The sequence below is a fragment of the Elgaria multicarinata genome, chromosome 4 (assembly GCF_023053635.1).
Source record: "Elgaria multicarinata webbii isolate HBS135686 ecotype San Diego chromosome 4, rElgMul1.1.pri, whole genome shotgun sequence".
Lineage (NCBI taxonomy): Eukaryota > Metazoa > Chordata > Lepidosauria > Squamata > Anguidae > Elgaria > Elgaria multicarinata.
In genome coordinates, this window is record NC_086174.1 from 137172885 (window position 1) to 137193932 (window position 21048).

Genomic DNA, 21048 nt, shown 5'->3' on the forward strand with positions numbered 1-21048 from the left:
GACAAAGCGGACGTTTCTAATATGTTTAATTTCACAATGCTTGTGGATATACAATATTTTTTGTTGTTCCATTGTCTGTGTAGATATAGAGATTGTCTGGTTTGCCGACTCTAGAACACGCAACATATAATTGTCCATGTGAGAAGCAATCTGTGTCTAGGTCTAAGCTGCACAATTCTAAAGATTGGCCCTGAGCTTTGTTGATGGTGATTGCAAACGCCAATCGAATTGGGAATTGCAATCTCTTAAATTGAAATGGCATATCCGTTGGAATCATAGGAATGCGAGGAATGAGGACATCTTCACCTTTGAAAGGTCCTGTCAAGATTGTTGCTTCTACGACGTTGCTCAGTAATTTTTTTACTGCAAGCCGCGCGCCGTTGCAAAGCTTTGGCTGGTTGATATTTCGCAACATGATAATTGGCACGCCGATTTTCAATTGCAGTACGTGCGGTGGCATCCCTGGCAGATCGAGTGAATTCGAAAATTCTGTTGGATAATTAACCGCTTCATCCGCTTCCACAACAGTGTCGACGGACTTGTATGTGACTGCCTCGCTTTGAATGTTAGACTGAATAATATTGTTAAGTTCGTAGACGTCTTTGTTCTTGGCCGCAAGAATAGCTCGTTCACTCAGCCAATCGTGATTCTTAAAATTGGTTTGAATATTGGGAAATACTTTTTCAACCAATTCTTCTTTCGATGTCACTAAATTGCAGAAGTTATGAGGCAATGAAATTCATCCTGAGGTCAGATCAACCGGCACCTTTCCGTTCCCAATTTCCAGCAATTGACGTGAGAATATCTCAGCTGATCGATCGTTTTGCAGCTGGACACGCATATTTGTAGTTAATTTTAACGTCTTGACGTGTCGCCACAAGGAAAGTATTTCAGGCAAGCATTTATTTCATCCGCTGGTGTTGATCTAGGAATTACAGGTAATGTTTGCCTGAAATCTCCTGCAAGCAATATTATTGCGTTCCCAAATGGTCTGATGTTTCCTCGCAAATCTTGCAATAATCGATCAAGAGCCTCAGGGATTTTTTGTGTGCCATTGTGCATTCATCCCAAACAATAAGTTTGCATTTTTGCAATACTTTTCCCATGCCGGACGCTTTGGAAATGTTGCACGTGGGAGTTTCAATGAATTGCATGTTCAATGGCAATTTCAAAGTGGAATGAGCAGTTCTTCCACCTTGTAGCAATGTCGCAGCTATTCCGGATGACGCAAGAGCTAAGGCTATGTCATTTTGGGATCAAATTGTTGCCAGAATCAATCTAATTAGGAACGTTTTATCAGTTCCTCCTGGCGCATCTAAGAAGATTTTTCCAACCCCGTTATTGACAGTTTGCATTATTTGATCGTAAATGCCCTTTTGCTGAAGCGTTAGCTTAGGAATATTTGATTGCACATATGACAAAAGATCACCCGTGTTGTAATTTTGTTCATGACGCAATTCTACATCGAACGAAGCAGGAGCAGATCGATTCGTTGATGGCATTCCCAATTGATTGAGAACTTTGATCGCAATTTCTAAGCACAAATCTTCAATCATTATCAACGCTTCGTTGTAGATTTCTGCTGTGAAATCCATGTTCATATTTGAATTTTCCTTGCGTATTCGACAGAAAATATCTTCAGCCATGTCCGATTTATATTTCTCCCATAACTCTGTTGGAGATGAAGGAGAGCAGGTGGTCAATATGATTGCAAACAATGCATGAATTTGATTTGGATGTGACGTGTTGCCCGCGTCATTAATGCATACATCCCAGTGTCGGTCGTTCTCCAATAAATTCAGAGCTTGACATGCACTGCGGAAAGTGGCATGTGTAACACCTTTGACAATTCTCAATTGCTGGAAAGACGTTGGACCGGCCACATTTACCAACAGCATGCAAAGAAAGAAGCTTTCATCTTGATTGGGATGCACGGTGTACAGTCTGCCTATCATAGTTTCTTTGAATATGCCAGGTTGTCCGTCGACTCGTTCTCCTCGTTTGCGTCTTTCAAATGTTTTTCTACTTGCATTCCATGTGTAATATGTAGGCACTTCCGAATACAGCAGTGTTTTTGCAAACGCGTCATTTTGACATAAGGTGAAGAAAGCAGTTAACGTTGTAGCCAGTGGATTCAGGGCTATTTGTTGCACATTTGCAGCTGTGAAATAAACGCGTTGTCCATTTTCTAGATGTACTGCTAAGTGAACAACAGCTGGACTTCGTTCATGTATGGGAAATGAAAGAATTTGCCATGCAGCTTCATTGCTGCTTATGTATCTTCCAGCCTGACCAGCATGTGTTGCTTTTATGTCCAACAGATGGTGCTGTTTTTCAAAAAAAGCATGTTTTTACCTGTCACAGGTGTGGTGAGGAGGTTAGTGGGTTTTGGCCCCTCTGCTAGGCCGGAATCTCCTGGCAGTTACCTTTCTTCAGAACTTGGAACTTCCATAGAAGGCCGCAGTTCTGAGAAACATCGCTAGATGGTGCCAAATAGGAGAGAACATGGAAATAGGAGAGAAGGCAGAGGCAGTGGATTGGCCTACTGGTTGGTGATGTCACAATGACTTCTCTCCGATTTGCATAAGTGGCTTGGAGGAGGCCTCTGGGCTTTTATATACCCTATTTCTTCGATTCTAAGACACACTTTTGTCCCCATCTATAATATAGTTACATAAAAACACGCGCGTATTCGAATGCAACGTTGTGTCAAAATTTCAAAGCAATCGGTGAAGAACTTTCGGAGATTTTAGATTAGGAACAAACGAACATTTACATTTTTATTTATATAGATTTTAGCATTTTTATCCCGCTCTTTAGCCAAAAAGGCTCTCAAGGCAGCTTACAAAAATATTTTTTAAGACAGTCCCTGCCCACAGGCTTACAATCTAAAAAACATGACACAAAAAGGATGGGGGCGGGGGGAGAAAAACAAATTCAGACACTAGATTCTTAGTTGCAAATGTGAGACGAAGGAGGACAAACGTCTGATGTGTTTTTGGCAAGCTGCTTAACACCATTAACACCATTGCCCTTTACTCTGCAGATGTTCTAGGTATAATTTTCTAGTCTTGAGGCTGGAGGAGTGTTGGCACGCGGGTGTGAAGCATTCCTTCTTGTTGACAGCACTTGTAAAGATCCAGTTGCTGCAGAGCCAATGTGATGGGTGCTTCACCAGCCTCACTGGTAGAGCACCTGCTTTGCATGAAGCATGTCCCTGGTTCAAACCTAGGTAAGGCTGGGGGAAAAAACACCTCTGAAATCAAAGAGAGCCACTGCTGATCAGTCTAGATAATTCTGTGCTGGACGGAGTAGTGGTTTTGATAGAGGCAGGAAGAGATTTCATCTTGCCTAAGGGTTAAAAATGTGCCAAGTGTTAAAGATGGCTTCTCTGCCAAAGGGTGGCTACAGCTGGCTAAATGCCACATTTGTATTCCTTAATGGTGGACATCATGTGGTAGCAGACAAAGGGAAAAACTTTCAACCGATGGAGCTTCGAATATAACCTATGACTCATTGAGATTGTGCACCTTAACTTGAAAATTGAATGTAACTTAACTTGTTAACCACGTCCTGACCAATCAAGGGGTTAGAAAGAAAGTAACACCCTTTGGGTAGTCAGAGCATATATATACTGTAAGATTCCTGTGTCCTGGGTGCCTCCATTTTGTAGAACCGGAGAGCACCCGAATACTGCAGTATCGGAAGTAAATGGTTTAAGAGCATTCTCCAGCCTCGTGTGTTTGATTGGCTACTAACGCGCCGGGGTAGCGAGCCTTTAACCCCTGGTTGAGGGACAACAGTCTGGCTTGGTATATGTTCCTATCTCCTGCATTCTTCCAAAATCTCTGCTCCCGCTGTGAGCTAATGCTCATTTATGTTTTCATTTTGCAGGCTGATACAACTGTTACATTATGGAAAAATGGGTTCACGGTGAATGACGGTGAACTCCGAAGCTACACCGATGTTGCAAACCAGCACTTCTTGGACTCAATTAAAAAAGGGCAAGTCAGCGTTATGCCTTGCGCCAGATTGCACTAATGCAGCTTGTACATTGCTTCGCTTTCCACTCCGCGTCTATATGAACTTCTGATTTGGCTCACTTTGAGCTGGTATCACCATTGCTATGTTAAGATTCCAGCCCTGTTGTCATGGAAGACCGAGTGGAGGGAATGATTGACAGCTGAGACCAGAATGGAAGGTTGGGAGGAGGTAGTGGCAGTTGGAGAAAATCAGTTAGAAGGAAGGAAGGCGTAAGGGAAGGAGGGAGTTGAGTTGGGATGGACAGAGATAGTGAGAGGAATTAGGGGGCAGAGGTAGTTTGGTTAATTAGGATATAGAATAAGAGGCAGGGTGTGAATGAGGACGGAGGGGAGAAGCTTTTGAAAGCAGATGTATGGGGTTAGATTTTTAGATTATTCATCAGTTATTCTTTATTCAGAACCTTGACTGGTTAAATATACACATATATGAAATGCATGTCATCTGGTCCTGTTCGAATTGAAGATGGGTATATCTCTCCCCGTGTGCTAAGGGGAGAGTCCTACTGCTCTCTCTAAATCACTAGGCGATAGCAACTGGTGTGTTGGAGGATCCTGAGGGAAAGTTTGGATTTAGCAAACTTTAGGTGACATTGCCTTATAGGGGGACTCCTAGATAATATCACATCTGCATATTTATTTAAAAATATTTAGATGGTATCTCCTGCCTGGCAATAGAGCAGCTAAACAATAAGAGAAAATGAAAACACAACAACATAATAATTTACAATAACAAAGAAATAACAACATCCCCGAAGGTCATCCAATACTGCCTCTGTCAGCAGCTGCCCAGTATGTAATGTATAACATTTGTCAGCACGTTGGTGCAATGTTGCCCTACTTTGCATTGTGTTAAAATAGGACAGACAAATCTCCTCTATTCAGTACCTGGTTTGGTTATATTCACTTACAATGTAGGGAGAGCCATGCAAAGTATCATCCCAGAGTGCAGGACACGGAATGAGTTAAATTCCTCAAGTTACAGGAAGTCAGATTCCGGCTGGACATCAGGAAAAACTTCCTGACTGTTAGAGCAGTACAACAATGGAACCAGTTACCTAGGGAGGTTGTGGGCTCTCCACACGAGAGGCATTCAAGAGGCAACTGGACAACCATCTGTCAAGTATGCTGAAGGGTGGATTCCTGCATTGAGCAGGGGGTTGGATTTGATGGCCTTTTAGGCCCCTTCCAACTCTACTATTCTATGACTCTATGACTCTAGCAGATTCTACTATAGGTTGGTATTTAAGGGTTTGGGGGAACAAATAAGTAATGTCACTTAATCTAAAGAACTATAATTTTTTTCCTGATACTATAGTCAGTCTGGGACATTTTAAACAATCAATTTGTAATTTAAAACACCACTCAAACCAGAAGCTCTGTAAAATTCTGTGTTCAAATTCTGTGTAAAATTCTATATTCTGTGTCATTGTAAGGCTATTTTTTCTATAGTAAACATATGCTGAGCGCAAAGTTAGTATTAGTCAGTCACTTCCTCCAGTAAACCTCCCCAGTTCTTCATCATTTTAGTTACTACTATATTTTAAAAGACAAATAACTCGCACACCACCTCAATATTAATTGTATCTTCAAAAACAATTCATTTATTTGTTTTAGAAGTTTTACACTACAACTTTCGAGCACATACTTAAGGCAGCTTTTAACTAAGATAGAACAAAACCATAAACATTGTAAAAAGCAACTAGAAACAAGGTACATTAAACACTATACAACATCAAGGTCCCTAAGGATCTGGCAGAATAAGTAAATTGGCGTTGCCCTCCTTAGGTCACAGATGGACTGTATCGGACTGGTTGTTTTTGAAAATAGGCACCATTATTGTGGATCAAGCACAGAGAATGTGTTTCCTCCATACCATTGTACATTGTACTACTTGAGTAGAGAGATCATGAATTGGATAAATGCTAATTGCCTGGATATGTTTATCACATCATTTTTTTTAAAAAAAGATGGCATTTAACAACTTGTCATGAACAAAACTAATTGTGATGATTAAGTCGTAGGTCTCGTCATGGACATCTGTTTACATCTGCTGTGAACAGATATCCAGTTCATGATGAGGGCTTAACGTCAGTTGATTATGCTATATTTTAATTAGAAAAAAAAGATGTACAAGTAATTGGTGCTATTGGTTTTAATAAGAAAGGGATCTGTTTTGTTTGTTTTAAATTATCTGCTTTCATATGGATAGTATCCCAAGCACACACAAGTATCTCAGAGGCTTTTTACTAACAGCCGCAAAAATGTAATTAACGTATTTCTGGAAATATAGTCTTCTGCCCTCCATAAAGGAATGGTTTGATAAAGTGTGGGAATTAATAGTTATGGATAAAGTATCTATTTGGATTAATGCACATTTTAATGATGATTTTTTTGTGGGGGGGAGTACTTCCACTTTTTGATATGTACTAACAAAAAGGAAAACTATATGCAGACAGCTTGAGAAATGAGAGTTTCATATTTATTTTGTAACATATTTGCTGGGGTGGAGGGCAAGGTGTGATGCTGATACCTGGATACTGTCACTGTCCAGCGTAAGTACAGATGTTTCATCATTTATATACCAGAGAGGGAAAAGAGGAGAAAATGATGAAAACAAAATGTTATGATGTTAATTAGTATAAAGTGTGGGAATTAAAACTTATGGATAAAACTTTTTTTTAATGTAATTGAACCTGTTGTGTTTTCTTCTTGTTTTCAAATGATTTTTTTAAAAAAAATGTGTTACTATCAGGATAGGAACTTTTTCCAATTTTGTTTTTAAAGGGAGTTACCTCTTGAATTACAGAAGATTTGTGATAAAGAGGAGGTGAATGTGAAGGTGGATGATAAGAAGGATGAGGTGTACACTTTGAGGAAGCCAGTATTTCATCCTTTCTCTGGACAAGGACATAGATTAGGAAGGTGAGGAGCCTGGGGTTTCCAATAATTAAAATAGATAGTTCCTCTTCATCCTTTTACACTGCAGTCCTATAACCACATACCTGGGGCTAAGTCTCCCTGAACTCAATGATACTTACATTTGAGTATTCATGTACAAGATTGCACTGTTGCCTTGCATCTCCAGATTTTATTGTAATTTGTGAAGGAGACATTTGTGTAAAACAGGGGTGGGCAACTTGGGGCCCTCCAGATATCTTGACCTGGATTGTCACTCCTGGACAAATGCCCTTGCAACTGCTCATGAGGATGCCTTATCAGTCCTATTGAACTGAAAATATTTAACTATTGGAAGAGGTGTCATCCAAAAATCCTGTAGGGAATTGCCCCCTCCCACTACACATTCAAGGTGAACTGGTGCATTCTTGCATGCATCTATTCCCTGCTATCCTTTGAAAATAAAGTGTGTATGACATCGTAATGTTTTTAAAACAAAAAAAAAACCTACTTCTAGGAGCTCTTTTGCATTTGAGATGGCATGGATCCGAGCTGTTTTTAAAGTGTGTTCCTTTTACTTTAGGGTTATTAAAATAATATGGCAGACCTCCCTTTTGGATGTCGCAGTTTGGGGAGTTGTATATGGAATATCTTAATGTTCATATACATTGATATAATAGAAGCAGCTATATTGTCATCTTCCCATATATAACTGAGCTATTCAAATTTGATTTCTGGATTTTTATTTTATGTAAAATAATTATATCTTGCCTTTCCACTAAAAATGTGCAATGTGAAATAGCATTCAGACAATAATGCGCCCCCCCCCCCAAAAGCTGATAATAAAACATCATTCCCTCTAAGACGTAACTCAAGTATCTAAGCGAAATGGGCCATCCAAAATAAGGTAGTGAGTCTACATACTAATTAGTGAGTTTCTTTGCCAGCCTTAAATGTATGATTACATTACCAAATACAATTTTGCCATCTATCCACTAATCAGACTTCAGTCCTCCTCCTAAATATGTTTAATATAAACATTACGTAAGCATGTTGTACAAAAACTATTGTTTAAACTATTTGTTAATAGGATTTAGAGCGATATGGCCCTATAAGGATTTTGTATTCATCAGAAAAGCTAGGTGGTTCCATGAGAATAGCCATTATCATTTTGTTTGATTCCAACTTCTTCTTTTTTACTTTCCAGTGCCACACCAAGAATAATTTCTAAAGCAGAAAGAGAAGTTGATGAAATGGAAAAGAGAAAACCAACAGTGGTGTTAAATTATTCGGAACCCATCACTAGAGTCCAGATCTGGTTTGCAGATGGAAGAAGGATAGTACAAAAATTCAATATTTCGCATAGGTAAGAACAAATTGTAATATACACCATTACATTTGCAGCACAATCCTATACGTGTCTACTGATAAGTAAGCCCTATTGAGTTTGGTACAATCTAGATAAGTATGGATTGCAACCTAACAGCGCAAGCCTAAACATGTTTACTGAGAAATAAGTCAATGTATTCAGTAAGACTCACTCTTAGGTAACTGCGTAGGTTTGCAACCTAAGTATGTCTGTAACACTAATTACTTCAGATTAGTGGACTGAGAAATACCTTAGCCTCTCATCAACTTCAGCATTGGTTAAATCTGAAACATGTATTTTCATTCATTCATTCATTTCATTTATTACATTTTTATACCGCCCAATAGCCGAAGCTCTCTGGGCGGTTAACAAAAATACTTAATAAATAATATATGAAAATGACACAATGCAGAATTGTTTAATGCATTAAATAAAACAAACATTGTTGACATTTTGATCTGTTGGTATCCTTGGCTTTGAGTTTCATAATCCCCCACCCGCAACAAGTTTAATACCCCATCTGGGTTTCATGCATGAAACCAGAATCAAACATCAGGACCAGATTTTTAGACCATGTTTAGATGGTCTTATCTCAGTTTATCAAGCTGAGATGTGAACACGCTCCTTTCCTACGTGTGCAGCCCCCTCACTCTTCCCTTTGTGCAAGCTAGCAAACAAATCAAGAATTCTTGAATAAACAACAGTTTCCAAAGTTGTCCAAACTGGAAAACTGATTAACAGCTTTGGAACAAGCCAGAATATTAAACCAAGTTGCCAATAAACGTTTGAATTAGTTTTATGTATTTTATGGTGTTTTTATTTGTGTTGTACCCCGCCTCGATCCAGAGGGAGAGGCGGGTAACAAATAAAATTATTATTATTATTATTATTATTTATTATTATTATTAATAATAATAATAATAATATACAGTCATCCAAATTCTCCCCTTATCTTGACTTCACCATTTGCCTAAGTCCCAAAGTTGACAGTTTCTAAAACTGATTTTTTATTTAATCCTTGGTTTGCATTATTCAGTTAAATCAAAATTCTTTAGATTTGTGTCATTTTGGTCAAAATGGAATTGTGTGTTCCTTTGGTGCTTGGGTCTGATTGGCTTTTATCCAATATTCCAAACTGTTGCTTTCTTCGTATCGTTACACTGTGTACTGTAGCAGTCACGGAGAACTTGTTCTTACATTGTTCAGATTACTGCTACACCCTCTGTCGTCATTTTACAGGTATTGCAGGGTAAGAGCAGAGGGTGATGTTGCTAGAAGGCGTCTGTCGTCATGCATGCTTGGAGCTAGGAGACATATGTCTTGATGGGCCAAACACTCTACTTCGCCATGTGCAGAATATTCCCCTTCCCTCTTGTTTTTATTATTTCCCCCATCTAATATAATTACTTTGGTATGCAATCCTGTATGTGTATACTTAAGAGTAAATCCTGTTGAATTCACTGTGGCTGATTTCTGAATAAACATGCATAGCACAAGATTCTTAACATGTTTGCAGGGGCTTTTAAACAACAGCACTTGTGTTAAGCAGATCACATCGCTGAACAAAAACAAAGATCAAGTGAGTCAAGTCTTTTGTTGTTGTTGTAGTAGTAGTAGTAGTAGTAGTAATAATAATAATAATAATAATAATAATAATAATAATTTGTAACCCGCCTCTCCCTCTGGATCGAGGCGGGGTATAACACTAATAAAAACACCATGAAATACATACAACTAATTCAAACATTTTAAACCAGTGCATCATTCAAAGCAGCACACCACTAAAAAAAGTCATCGTAAAATTCAACTGGGTAGGCCTGCCGGAAGAGATCAGTCTTTATGGCTTTCTTAAATTCTGGAAGACTGTTAAGTCTTGTAAAATTACAACTACAACATGTACAAACACATCCCAAGCTTCCTTCACTTAAATTAGTAGTGCCAAAGCCTAAAGTACAGATTCTGGAATGTTAAACAAAAAGACAAAGGAAGTATTACACACAGGCTACGTTTGTGTGTAACGATAAGCCAACATTCTGGAGAATCATGGCTTATTATGTACAAAAAACACAGCAAAGAATGCTCCTATTTGTTTTCAGTGGTTGGCGAAGTGGTTCAAATTCTCAAAGAGTGACATTGGCAGATCCCTAGCAAAAATCATTGGTGGAGAGGTTTGTTAATTTGGATATTCTGTTTGAGAATCCTTATAAACAATTGATCCCGTAGCTGATTCTGCCTTCACTTGAACCCTACTAGTACACCCTTAATGGATTTACTGTCACATTGCCAAGTGAATATTTGCATACTTACCACGCTATGAAGGAGGGTGAGTTGAGACAAGCCAATTTCAAGTGGCAAACCTGCATGGCACCGTACTGTTTGAAAACTGAACCTCTACACAGTATCGTACACAGTAACATGCAACATGTATTGCGATGGCTGTGGAGTCAATTGTTCTGCCCAAAACTTGATTCCTTTAAACACCTTCACAATATTTGTTCTTTAAAACTTTGCTGTAAAATATCGGTCTTATTTTTCCCCATTTATTTGTTGTTGTTGTTTTTCTTAGAATAAGCCATGTCAGAGACTTCATAACAAATTACGAAGGACGTCAAGGAAGAAGCCCCTTCACACTGACCACATCACTTCCTTTTCGGGAGTTGCTGAATGAATCTCTCACATTGGAGCAAGCTAACTTAAAAAATGCTGTTGTTGTCCAGAGACTTAAAAAAGATACTGAGCCATTCAGGAGTTTGTCCTAGCATCCTACATCAAGATTGCATGAGAGACATCACGATAGAGTTTCTTAGAGACGAGGGAGACAATATCCACCAAATGGCTGCCCAATTGGGTTTGTTTCACCATGCCCAATGGCGATCTGTTAGTTGAAGTACTTTAGTCAAAACCAAAAAGAAATTAAAAAGCAATATCTGTGGTGTGTTGTATAACATTTACAACGTTGCTTTGAAAGAGCATATGGGACGTGCTCTTTCAAAGTATTACGAGTCTACTCCAATGCATTCTCTAATTCTTTTTCAAATATAAAGCCTGGCTAAAATGTAAAAGGCAAGCTGTCTTACTTAAGCTGTGTGTTCTAGATAGTTCTAGATGGACATTCTAGTGAAAATCCTAGGCTTCTTTTTTTGCACTTTAAGTGGGGGAAAATGCACTTTACTTTGGTAAGTTCTAGTATTTGATTTCATTTTTGCCTGGTACTATAATCCCAAAATGCTTTATTCTCTCAATGTCACAATACCAAATTTATGGCAAGCTTATATCAATATTTAAACCTAAAAACTATGTTCATACAGTTAACCTATGATTTGTTGTTCAAATATGTGAGCAACATATGAATGGGGTCATTTGTAGGTTGTTTACTCAAACTGGAAACAGCTTGCATTAATTAACCCATGATTTGCTGCTGTGACATGTGAACTGCCCCTGTGTGGCCAGCAGCAAATAGGATATTGACAGATCTCTCCCACTGCCTTTCTCTAAGGCATGGTTCGCACATAATGCTAACCCATGGTATGGGTTGTTGAATTCGAAATTATTGTGATGTGTGAATGCAGCCACATGAACAACCCACAAACAACCCAGAAAGAGGAAACTATGCTTTGTTGTTGGGTTGTAAACCTAGGTTGTTTAAATCATGGATTGTTACATGCAAACCCAGAACTGTGGGTTGTTCATAGATTGTTTCGCCATGCTACAGAGGTGGCAGGCAAGAATGGCAAAAAACAAACAAACCAGCCACTCAACATGCCAGTACTACAGCACCACAGAGGTATTTGAGATACAGGGAGGGAGTGCGTGAAGGAAGTGGAAAACCAACAACCCAGGGATTGAGAAAATTAATGATCATATGTTTGTTCGTCTACCAGACAAACCCTGGGTAAAGCAACAAACCATAGGTTAAATAAACAATGGATTAGTGTTACATGCGAATCAAGCTTCTGTCTTTAATTCTAATTTTAGATAGAGTTAACAGGGGGAGGGAGTTGAGTTATGCAACTAGGGGCATTTTTTCCTTTTATGTTTACCTCAAAAATAAGGTCTTTCCTCCTCTTCCATCCCCCAACCCCATCCCTACCCTACGAAAGGCTCTGCACAAGGAGCTGTCACACTAGTTCCCATCTTCTAGTTATCTGAACATTAGTCACAAACAAGTTAGAATGCCACATCAGGGATTCACAATCTGACTGAAGGGTTCAGGCCTACAGAGGCAAGGTAATAAAGTCAGGCTTGGAGACCTGGAGTTTTTCTATTGGGAGAGAGTATCCCTGAGAGAAGTAGTTTCATTTCTCTGGTTAACCTTCACTCCCTGGTTATGTTTAATTCCTTCAGGTTTGAAATGATACTTTCAGGTTTTGGGAGAAGAGGGGATAAAAGAAGAGAGCCAAACAGAGAGGCAGAGCCAGGGAAACACCAGAGTATGAGGAAGAAGCCGCAGAGAAAAGCCTAAATATATATATAGGGTAACGGAGTTGCATTTTGTACCATGGAGCTGTATTGACTAAATACCTTTTATTGTAATTTGCTCATTTTAAAATATTAGTAAAGTGTGTTAAACCTCAAGTGTCAGGTGTGCCAATTACCCCACGTCTATAGCCTAAATCCCATGTTACTGGGAAGAGGAAGGTGGGCAGAGATCCTTAAGGAATTGCTCAGGGGGTCCAAGACATAGAAGGAACCCTGATACGGACCCTTCATGGGAAGTCATTCCATCTTCTTGGGGTGATTGTAATTATGACACTGCTCTTAGCTGCTGACTATTCCAGTTCCTGTAATGGGAGAAAATGGAACAGGGCTTCCATTTCCCCAAGGGAAAGCATTTGTATTTTAGGCTGGGTAACCTGGAATGCTGTAAAAACCATGAATAGAGATTTATATTGCCTCTACATTTTAAACACTCTTGAAGAATGGACTATTTATTTATTTATTTGCACATGGACACATACACAGTATGCACACTCCAAATCTTGTTGTGTTTTTTAATGAATAAACACATTGAGGTGTCATTGCCATTACACAATGTTGTTAATATTCACATCCTTGTATAGAAAACAAGCTTGACATTATTTTTTCTATACTTCTGTTAAAAAATGAATAGAAGAAATTGTTGAATTTCTGATCATTTTTCATTTATGAGCCAGTGTGGTTTAGTAGCTAAGGTCTTGGATTGGGAGTCAGGAGATCTGGGTTCTAGTCCCCACTTGGCCATGGAAACCCACTGGGTGACTTTGGGCCAGTCACAGACACTTTAGCCCAACCTAACTCACAGGGTTGTTGTGAGGATAACATGGAGAGGAGGAAGATTATGTACACTGCCTTGGTTTCTTTGGAGGAAAAAAGGTGGGATATAAATGTAATAAATAAATAAATTTATCTTTGTTGTAAATATGAAAATTCATCGGTTTTACTGATGTGAATCAGTGGTGAGTTCCTGCCTTTATGCTCCCACAGTGAAAGAGTTCTGTGTGATATTTACACCTGACAAAATATCACACCAGATTAATGCACTTTCCTATTTCCATGTAGGATATTTGGTCATGTGTGAATTAAACCTTGTGCATGGAGATATTCACTTTACTTTAGTAACAAAATGAAATATGCATAAAGCTGCTAAACAGCAGTATGCTGACCTGTGCGTGTGATTGTTGAGTTGATTCTTCAATACACACACTTAACTGTCTTTGTGCATTCAATAATCATATTGTATGTTGATTGTACCCTATCATTTGTACTGTTTTTTAAAGCTGCATATTTTTTTCTTAAAGCATAGAGCAATACATAGTATTATCCAATCTACTAACATTGTCAGTAATTAGGAAATTTTGCTGTTTTTTTCTGTTCTTAGCTTTAGATAGTACCATGTGTATTTCTCAAAGAAACCAATCATTGTGTCTTGTTTCCTGTAAATCCATTTTAAAAAAAAGTGCCTGCTAATTTTTCACATTTTTCACATGAGAAGGCCTGCTTTTTTATGTATGAAAAGAAGATGGGATTGTTTCTCTAAAAAGCTGGGTATTGATATCAATATCAATTTGTGTACAACTGAATCTGTTAGCTCTTTCGTTGTGTACCTAGGCATTGATTTTACCAAGGACGCCCAATTTAGTAATAGCATCAACATTATTTTGTAATAGCATCAACATTATTTACATTCAAACCCCCACACGCTGTATGTTTTCATGATGTTCTAGTGTCATACTTCTTTGAATTTAGTGCCTTAATATACCATCATGCAGCAAAGTCAAAGTATGAAAAATATTTTAAATGGGTGTTTTTTCTAGAAGCTAGACAGTCAGCTTAGATTAAAATGCAAAATGTATTATTTTATTTCTTAAAAGTGGTTGAAAAGCAGCTTGACTTGATGTTATCAAGCAGCTTGATAGTGCCAGAGATCAGAAAATGAGATCAGAAAATGAATGGCAACACTCTCTGGGTATACACAATGCAGGCATTCCTCTATAACTATATTTCCCTATTGGAGGAAACTATGCTTAGTGTTTCACATCTGTACTAGTATTTGTGCAAACTATGCATAATTAGTACAAACTTCCGTTTGCAGACCCACTTCTGACCAATGTTAGGGTAACAAGAAGATGGGATGAACAAGTTGTTTAAAAATTTTAAAGTTTGCAATCAAGGAATGCAATGTGCAGTGCAATCTACTAAGACATGAGCCCCATTGAGTTCAAATGGGATTTAGACGTAAATGAACATCGGACTGAAACCATGACATCCAGATATTTGAAGCCTGGATAATGGGGTTTATTATCAGAAGTACTAGTACTCGAATCATGTACAGACTGGATATGTTTAAAGATTAAATGAGAATTATTCATGATTTTAAGCGCAAGGTTTTGTTTTATAACTATTTTCAGTACAATACTGAACTGGAAAGATGAAGCACAGTGTTTAAAAGGGCATATTTGTAGGATTATTTGTATTTATTCAAATTGAAGTTTGGAGAAAATATTAAAAGCACTGTTTGAACCTGAATTTTCTCTTACTGTTTTTTCCCCCCTCGCCTCAACTGTAGTATAAGTAGAACCTTAAGTTTCAAATATGGGACATACTAAAACAATTTTCAGTACAATACTGAACTGGAAAGATGAGGCACAGTGTTTAAAAGGGCATATTTGTAGGATTATTTGTATTTATTCAAATTGAAGTACAGGCCCATAGTGAAACCATCTGCTCATAGGGAAACAAGACAGTACCTCCCCATAGGGAAACCATACTTGCCCGTAGGGAAACATTGCATTCAGAGTAGTATGAGTTGTATCATTCCTATCTTGCACAATTATATGCCATAGTTTGAAATACATTTGGTACTAGTATTGGGATTGGATGGTATTGCGTGTTTTGTGTTGTAAAAGCACCACCAAACTGTATCCAAACCATCATTTCAAATATTTTCTTACTGGATTGTAACTGTTGTTTTCAACAGTAGGAACCTCACTCTGTTCTTACTGCCTGTAGTCACTTTAGAGTCTTTCCCTACCGAGTTAGGATGGCATGTTGAACTTGATAAGACAGAGGCTCTGTTGGTAGGCAGTTCCCAGGTATGGGAATTAGGTAGATTATTATTATTACTATTGGCATTTGTATACCACCCCATAGCCAAAGCTCTCTGGGTGGTTTACATAAGATAAAAACACTTTAAAACAATATACAAAAATTAAAAAACACAAAAAACATACAATATACACATACATGCCTGGGAGAAGAGAAAAGTCCTGACCTGGCGCCGAAAAGATAATGTCAGAGCAGGTGGGCCTTGTCAGGGAGATTGTTCCACAATTGGGGGGGCCACCACAGAGAAGTCCCTCTCGTTGCCATCCTCCTAGTTTCCCTCGGAGTAGATACTTGGAGGAGGACCTTGGATGTTGAGTGTAGTGTACAGGTAGGTTCATGTCAGGAGAAGCATTCTGTCAGGTATTGTGGTCCCAAGCCGTGTGAGGCTTTATAGGTTAAAACCAGCACCTTTAATTGGGCTTGGAAACAGACAGGCAGTCAATGCAAGTGGGCCAGAGTGGATTGTATATGCTTGAACCTTCTGGTCTCTGTTATCAACCTGGCCGCTGCATTTTGCACAAGCTGCAGCTTCTGAACCGTCTTCAAAGGCAGCCCCATGTAGAGGGCATTGCAGTAATCTAACTTCGAGGTTACCAGAGCGTAGACAACTGAAGCTAGGTTATCCCTGTCCAGATAGGGGTGTAGCTGGGCCACCAACAGAAGCTGGTAGAAGGCACTCCATGCTGCCGAGGCCACCTGAGCCTCAAGTGACAGAGATGGTTCTAGGAGAACCCCCAAGCTAAGAACCTGTTCCTTCAGGGGAAGTGCAACCCCATCCAGAACAGGTTGAACACCCTCCATTTGGTCAGCAGAACCAGTCACTAACAGCATCTCAGTCTTGTCTGGATTGAGTTTCAGTTTATTAGCCCTCATCCAGTCCATTGTCGCAGCCAGGCACCAGTTCAGCACATTCACAGCCTCAACTGATGAAGATTATTATTATTATTATTATTTATTTATAAAAGGAGACCTGTGTGTCATCAGCATACTGATGACAATGCACTCCAAAACTCTGGATGAGTGCACTCAATGGTTTTATATAGATGTTGAACAGCATGGGAGACAAGACTGACCCCTGCAGAACCCTATACTGGAGAATCCATGGGGCCGAGCAATGTCCCTCAAGCACCACCTTCTGGAGCTGACCCATCTAGTAGGAGCAGAACCACTGCAATGCAGTACCTTCCACTCCCAACTCAGACAGTTGCCTAGAAGGATACCATGGTCAATGGTATCAAAAGTCGCTGAGAGATCAAGGAGAATCAATAGAGTCACACTCCGCCTGTCTTTCTCCCGACATAGGTGATTATACAGGGCAACCAAGGCTGTTTCCGTGTTATGGATGGGGTAGCACCCCCTGTGATTTAGCAGGTACATAGCCTGGGAGTGCTCCTTAATTCAAAGCTGCACCATGAAGCCCATGTGGTCTCAGTGGCAAAGAGTGGTTATGGCTGGCTATGGCTGGTTCACCACCTATGGCTGTTCCTGCACCATGATAGCCTGGCAACAGGACCCCATGCTCTGATAATTTCCCGTTTGGCCAGAGGCTGACACTGGTGCAGAATGCCACTGCCTGTGTGTTCATAAGGGTAGCAAGAGATACCTGTTTTGAAATCTCTATACTGGATGCTAGGGAGCTACAGGGCTCAATTCAAGGCTTTAGTACTAGTGTACAAAGACCTGAACAGCTCAGGACCCAAATACTTGAAGGATCTCCTTCCTTAGTAGTGACCAACTTGTGATTTAAGATCAGCCAGGGGTGGCTCTGCTTAAGATGCCCCCAGAAACATGCAACTTGAGGGGCCTACCATACACGGCAGGGCCTTCTTGGTGCTGGCACCCCAGCTATGGAAGTCCCTCCCAATACTCCCTGAAGCTGCTGTCATTTCAGTAATATTTAAAAACATACTTGTTTGTGCAGGCTTTTTTGAACTTAAGCAAGTGATCTAGTCAGGCTGGCCCAAGACATTTTGCTGCCTGAGGTGCAGAACAAATAGCATTCATTCCCATTCCATGGCCAAAGGAAACAGGAATGGCAGTTAAATCTTTCTTTAACATTGGCAATGGGACAGCATCCTCCATCACATCTGAAGGCAGCAGGGTAGCTTAGGGGGCTCAGGGCAGGCCACGTAGCACACAGATCTTGGGTCTAGCATTTTGCTGCTGCCTCCCAACATCTGCTGCCTGGGGCAACTGCCTCGCTCTGCCTAATGGTGGAGCCAGCCCTGGGTCTATTTGCCTTTTTGTCAGCTGTGCTTACAGTTTTTATTGTATTTTTATTCTATATTTCTTATTTTAAAATTTTATTATGATTTAATTATCTTTTTGTGTTGTGTTAGGTTGTTTTGTATTGTAGTAGTGATAATATTTATTTAAATTATAGACTGCTGACAATATCTTAAAAGAGATTGCGGTTTAAAGGGGATTAAAATATACAAAACATAAAAGATTAAAAATGTGAAATAAAATATTAAAATGTTTAAAACATTTAAAATCAGAGGCAGAGGACATGAAGCACAAGACAGATTGAAAATGCACAAACTGGGCAGTGCGATCAGTCAGGAAAGGTTTGGATGAAAGTAAATAAATTTAGATTTATTAATGTAAATTATTAGCCACACTTATGTGGAAGGCTGGGATTTAAATGTAAATAAGTGAATATAAAACCTGATTAAAAGCTCTGGCCAGTTCTCTCTGTAGTTTTCCTATTGATTGTGATTCCATTGTCTCTATACAGGAATATACAAACAACTCAAAAGCTTTATTAATCAAAAGCCCCTCCAACATCTCAACAGAGATCTAAACAGGCAACCACACTTGAGACTTACACATCTGCCCTGAAAGTGGTGTACAGCAGAAATGCAACCATTGAAAGTTGTGCGAAACAAACCAAGAGGAGCAAAGAATAAAATAAAACAGAAACATACAATTCTGGGCAGGTATGTTTTCCCTATGGGGAGGTACTGTCCTATGTTTCCCTATGAGCAGGTGTGGTTTCCGGATCGGCATGTACCATCCTATGTTTCCCTATAGGCACAAATGGTTTTCCTATGAGCAGGTACATTTTCCCCATGGGCAAGTATGGTTTCCCTACGAGCAGGTACATTTTCCCCATGGGCACACATGGTTTCCCTATGGGGAGTTACTGTTCCCCAAGGGGCAATTATGGTTTCCCTATGGGGAGGTATTGTCCTATGACTGTTAGAGCAGTACGACAATGGAACCAGTTACCTAGGGAGGTTGTGGGCTCTCCCACACTAGAGGCCTTCAAGAGGCAGCTGGACAACCATCTGCCAGGGATGCTTTGGGGTGGATTCCTGCCTTGAGCAGGGGGTTGGACTCGATGGCCTTGTAGGACCCTTCCAACTCTGCTATTCTATGATTCTATGTTTCCCTGTGGACAGGTCTGGTTTCCCTGTGGGCAAGTACTGTCATTTGTTTTAGTATGTCCCTTCAAATATGGTTTTAAAATCTGAAACGTGCTTTTGTTTTTGATTGTGCTTAATGCTAGCCTGGGCCCAATTCTTCTCCCCCACGCGTGAGAAGCGTGTACCTGCTTGGGAAAAGGAGTGTGCGAGACAGAGGTTGATGAGAAACGGCTCTCTCAGCCTGTAAGTACGCCCATCAACTGTTACCGCCCGGCAGCACTGCGTAAACGTCCCGTGCTGTACACGCATACTTGACAGCAACCCTTCGGAACGCAGTAGGACTTGCCGGTAAACACGAGCACGTTCGTTAACTTCGTTTTCTGCTGTTAGCCGTGTTTTTAATTCATACGATCATAAAACGCGTGGGATCTCGCCTTATTGCAACTGCAAGATGGATGCTGCACGGGTTAAAAGCAGGAAATCCGTGTCTGCCGACGAGGTTCAGCTCATCAGGGGGTCGAAAAATGCGCACAGCGAAACTATTCTCATGCTTCAGTTCTAAGCGCAGTTGCTAGGAGTTTTAAACTCCATTCAAATAATTGCAACACGCAGCTCAGTCCTATGAGCCTTTACGCGCGATGTTCGCCTGTTATGTTCAATCGGGCTAAATCCCAGGTGTAGGACTGCAGCATTCCCTACCCAGGAGTAAATCCTCACTGTGTTTAACCGGGCTTACTTTTTAAACAACAGGTTTAGGATTACGGCCTGAGTTGCAAGTAATATGGGTTTAGGACTTTTAATTTCAGCCCCAGGTTGCATCGTGCCGACGATCTGGTCTGCGGGGAGTTCACGGGATCTGACTGCAAGCCCGCGGCGTGGGAAGTCGTCGTGGGAAAGCAAGGACGCAGTCGTATAAACGCCTACCGAGGAGTAATGGGGTTTACTCCCGAACGCACGAGGGGAACTGATCCTGACGACTCTGGGGCCACGACTCGGAAGTTTGGGCCACGACTCGGCGGCTACACGGCCGGGCACCTTTCCCACTCCCTCGGGGCAGGGCTTCGTTAAGCCTCCGCACAGCTCCGATCGGCCCCGCCCCTAGGGAAGCCGGCGGCAAGTTAACTCAGGTTGGGTGGGTGGGCTGCTCTTGAAAGCCGCCTGGGATGATCGGAGGTCGAGGAAGACACGGGAGGGAGCGACCGGACCCAAAGCTGGAACACGCCGGCCATTCGCACACCACGGAGGGCCCAGCGGAAGGGGTGAGTCCCGCTTTCGCCCCTGGTTTTGAACTGCCCACAGAGCTCTTCTCCTTAGGGTCGCACTCTTGAACCTACTGAAACGCCCACAAGCCGATGAAGGACGTAGTGTAAACACGGTTGGGACGGGTTCAGAGGAGCGTTAAGGAAGATAGGCAGCGGGAATGGAAATCCACGGGCGAAAGGTGGCAGGCAGAGAAGAGAAGCTATAGCGGGGGTGGGCGCGACAGTACTCCTCAAATGCTCAGGGGCCTGGTACCTAGAAAAGGGCAAAGGTTTATTCTTTCTTGCCCCTAGAACCATGGGGCTTAAGTTATGGGAGGGTCGATTTTGGCTGAACGTTAGGAGAAACGTCTGAATGGTAAAAGTAGTTTGGCAGAAGAAGCAATTACGAAGAGGTGGTGGGTTCTGTTTTGCTGGAAGTCTTCAAGAAGAGGCGGGCTAGCCATCAGTTGTGAGTGTTCTAGCTGTGGTTTTAATGCATCAAGCAGGGGGTCTGACTAGATGGCCTACAAGTCCCCCTCAATTCACTA

At 40.6% G+C, this 21048-nt stretch overlaps 1 protein-coding gene across 1 annotated transcript in view; it reads left to right on the top strand.

The window, feature by feature from the left end:
• The window catches only part of UBXN2A (UBX domain protein 2A), a 32786-nt gene extending 17474 nt beyond the window's left edge, over nucleotides 1-15312 (top strand). Inside the window, exons 4-7 of the mRNA XM_063125228.1 lie at nucleotides 3895-4008; nucleotides 6832-6965; nucleotides 8146-8304; nucleotides 10874-15312. Coding sequence (XP_062981298.1) covers nucleotides 3895-4008; nucleotides 6832-6965; nucleotides 8146-8304; nucleotides 10874-11066 — 600 coding nt within the window. The 3' untranslated portion in view covers nucleotides 11067-15312. The remainder of the gene's footprint in view (nucleotides 1-3894; nucleotides 4009-6831; nucleotides 6966-8145; nucleotides 8305-10873) is intronic.
• Nucleotides 15313-21048: the final 5736 nt, after the last annotated feature.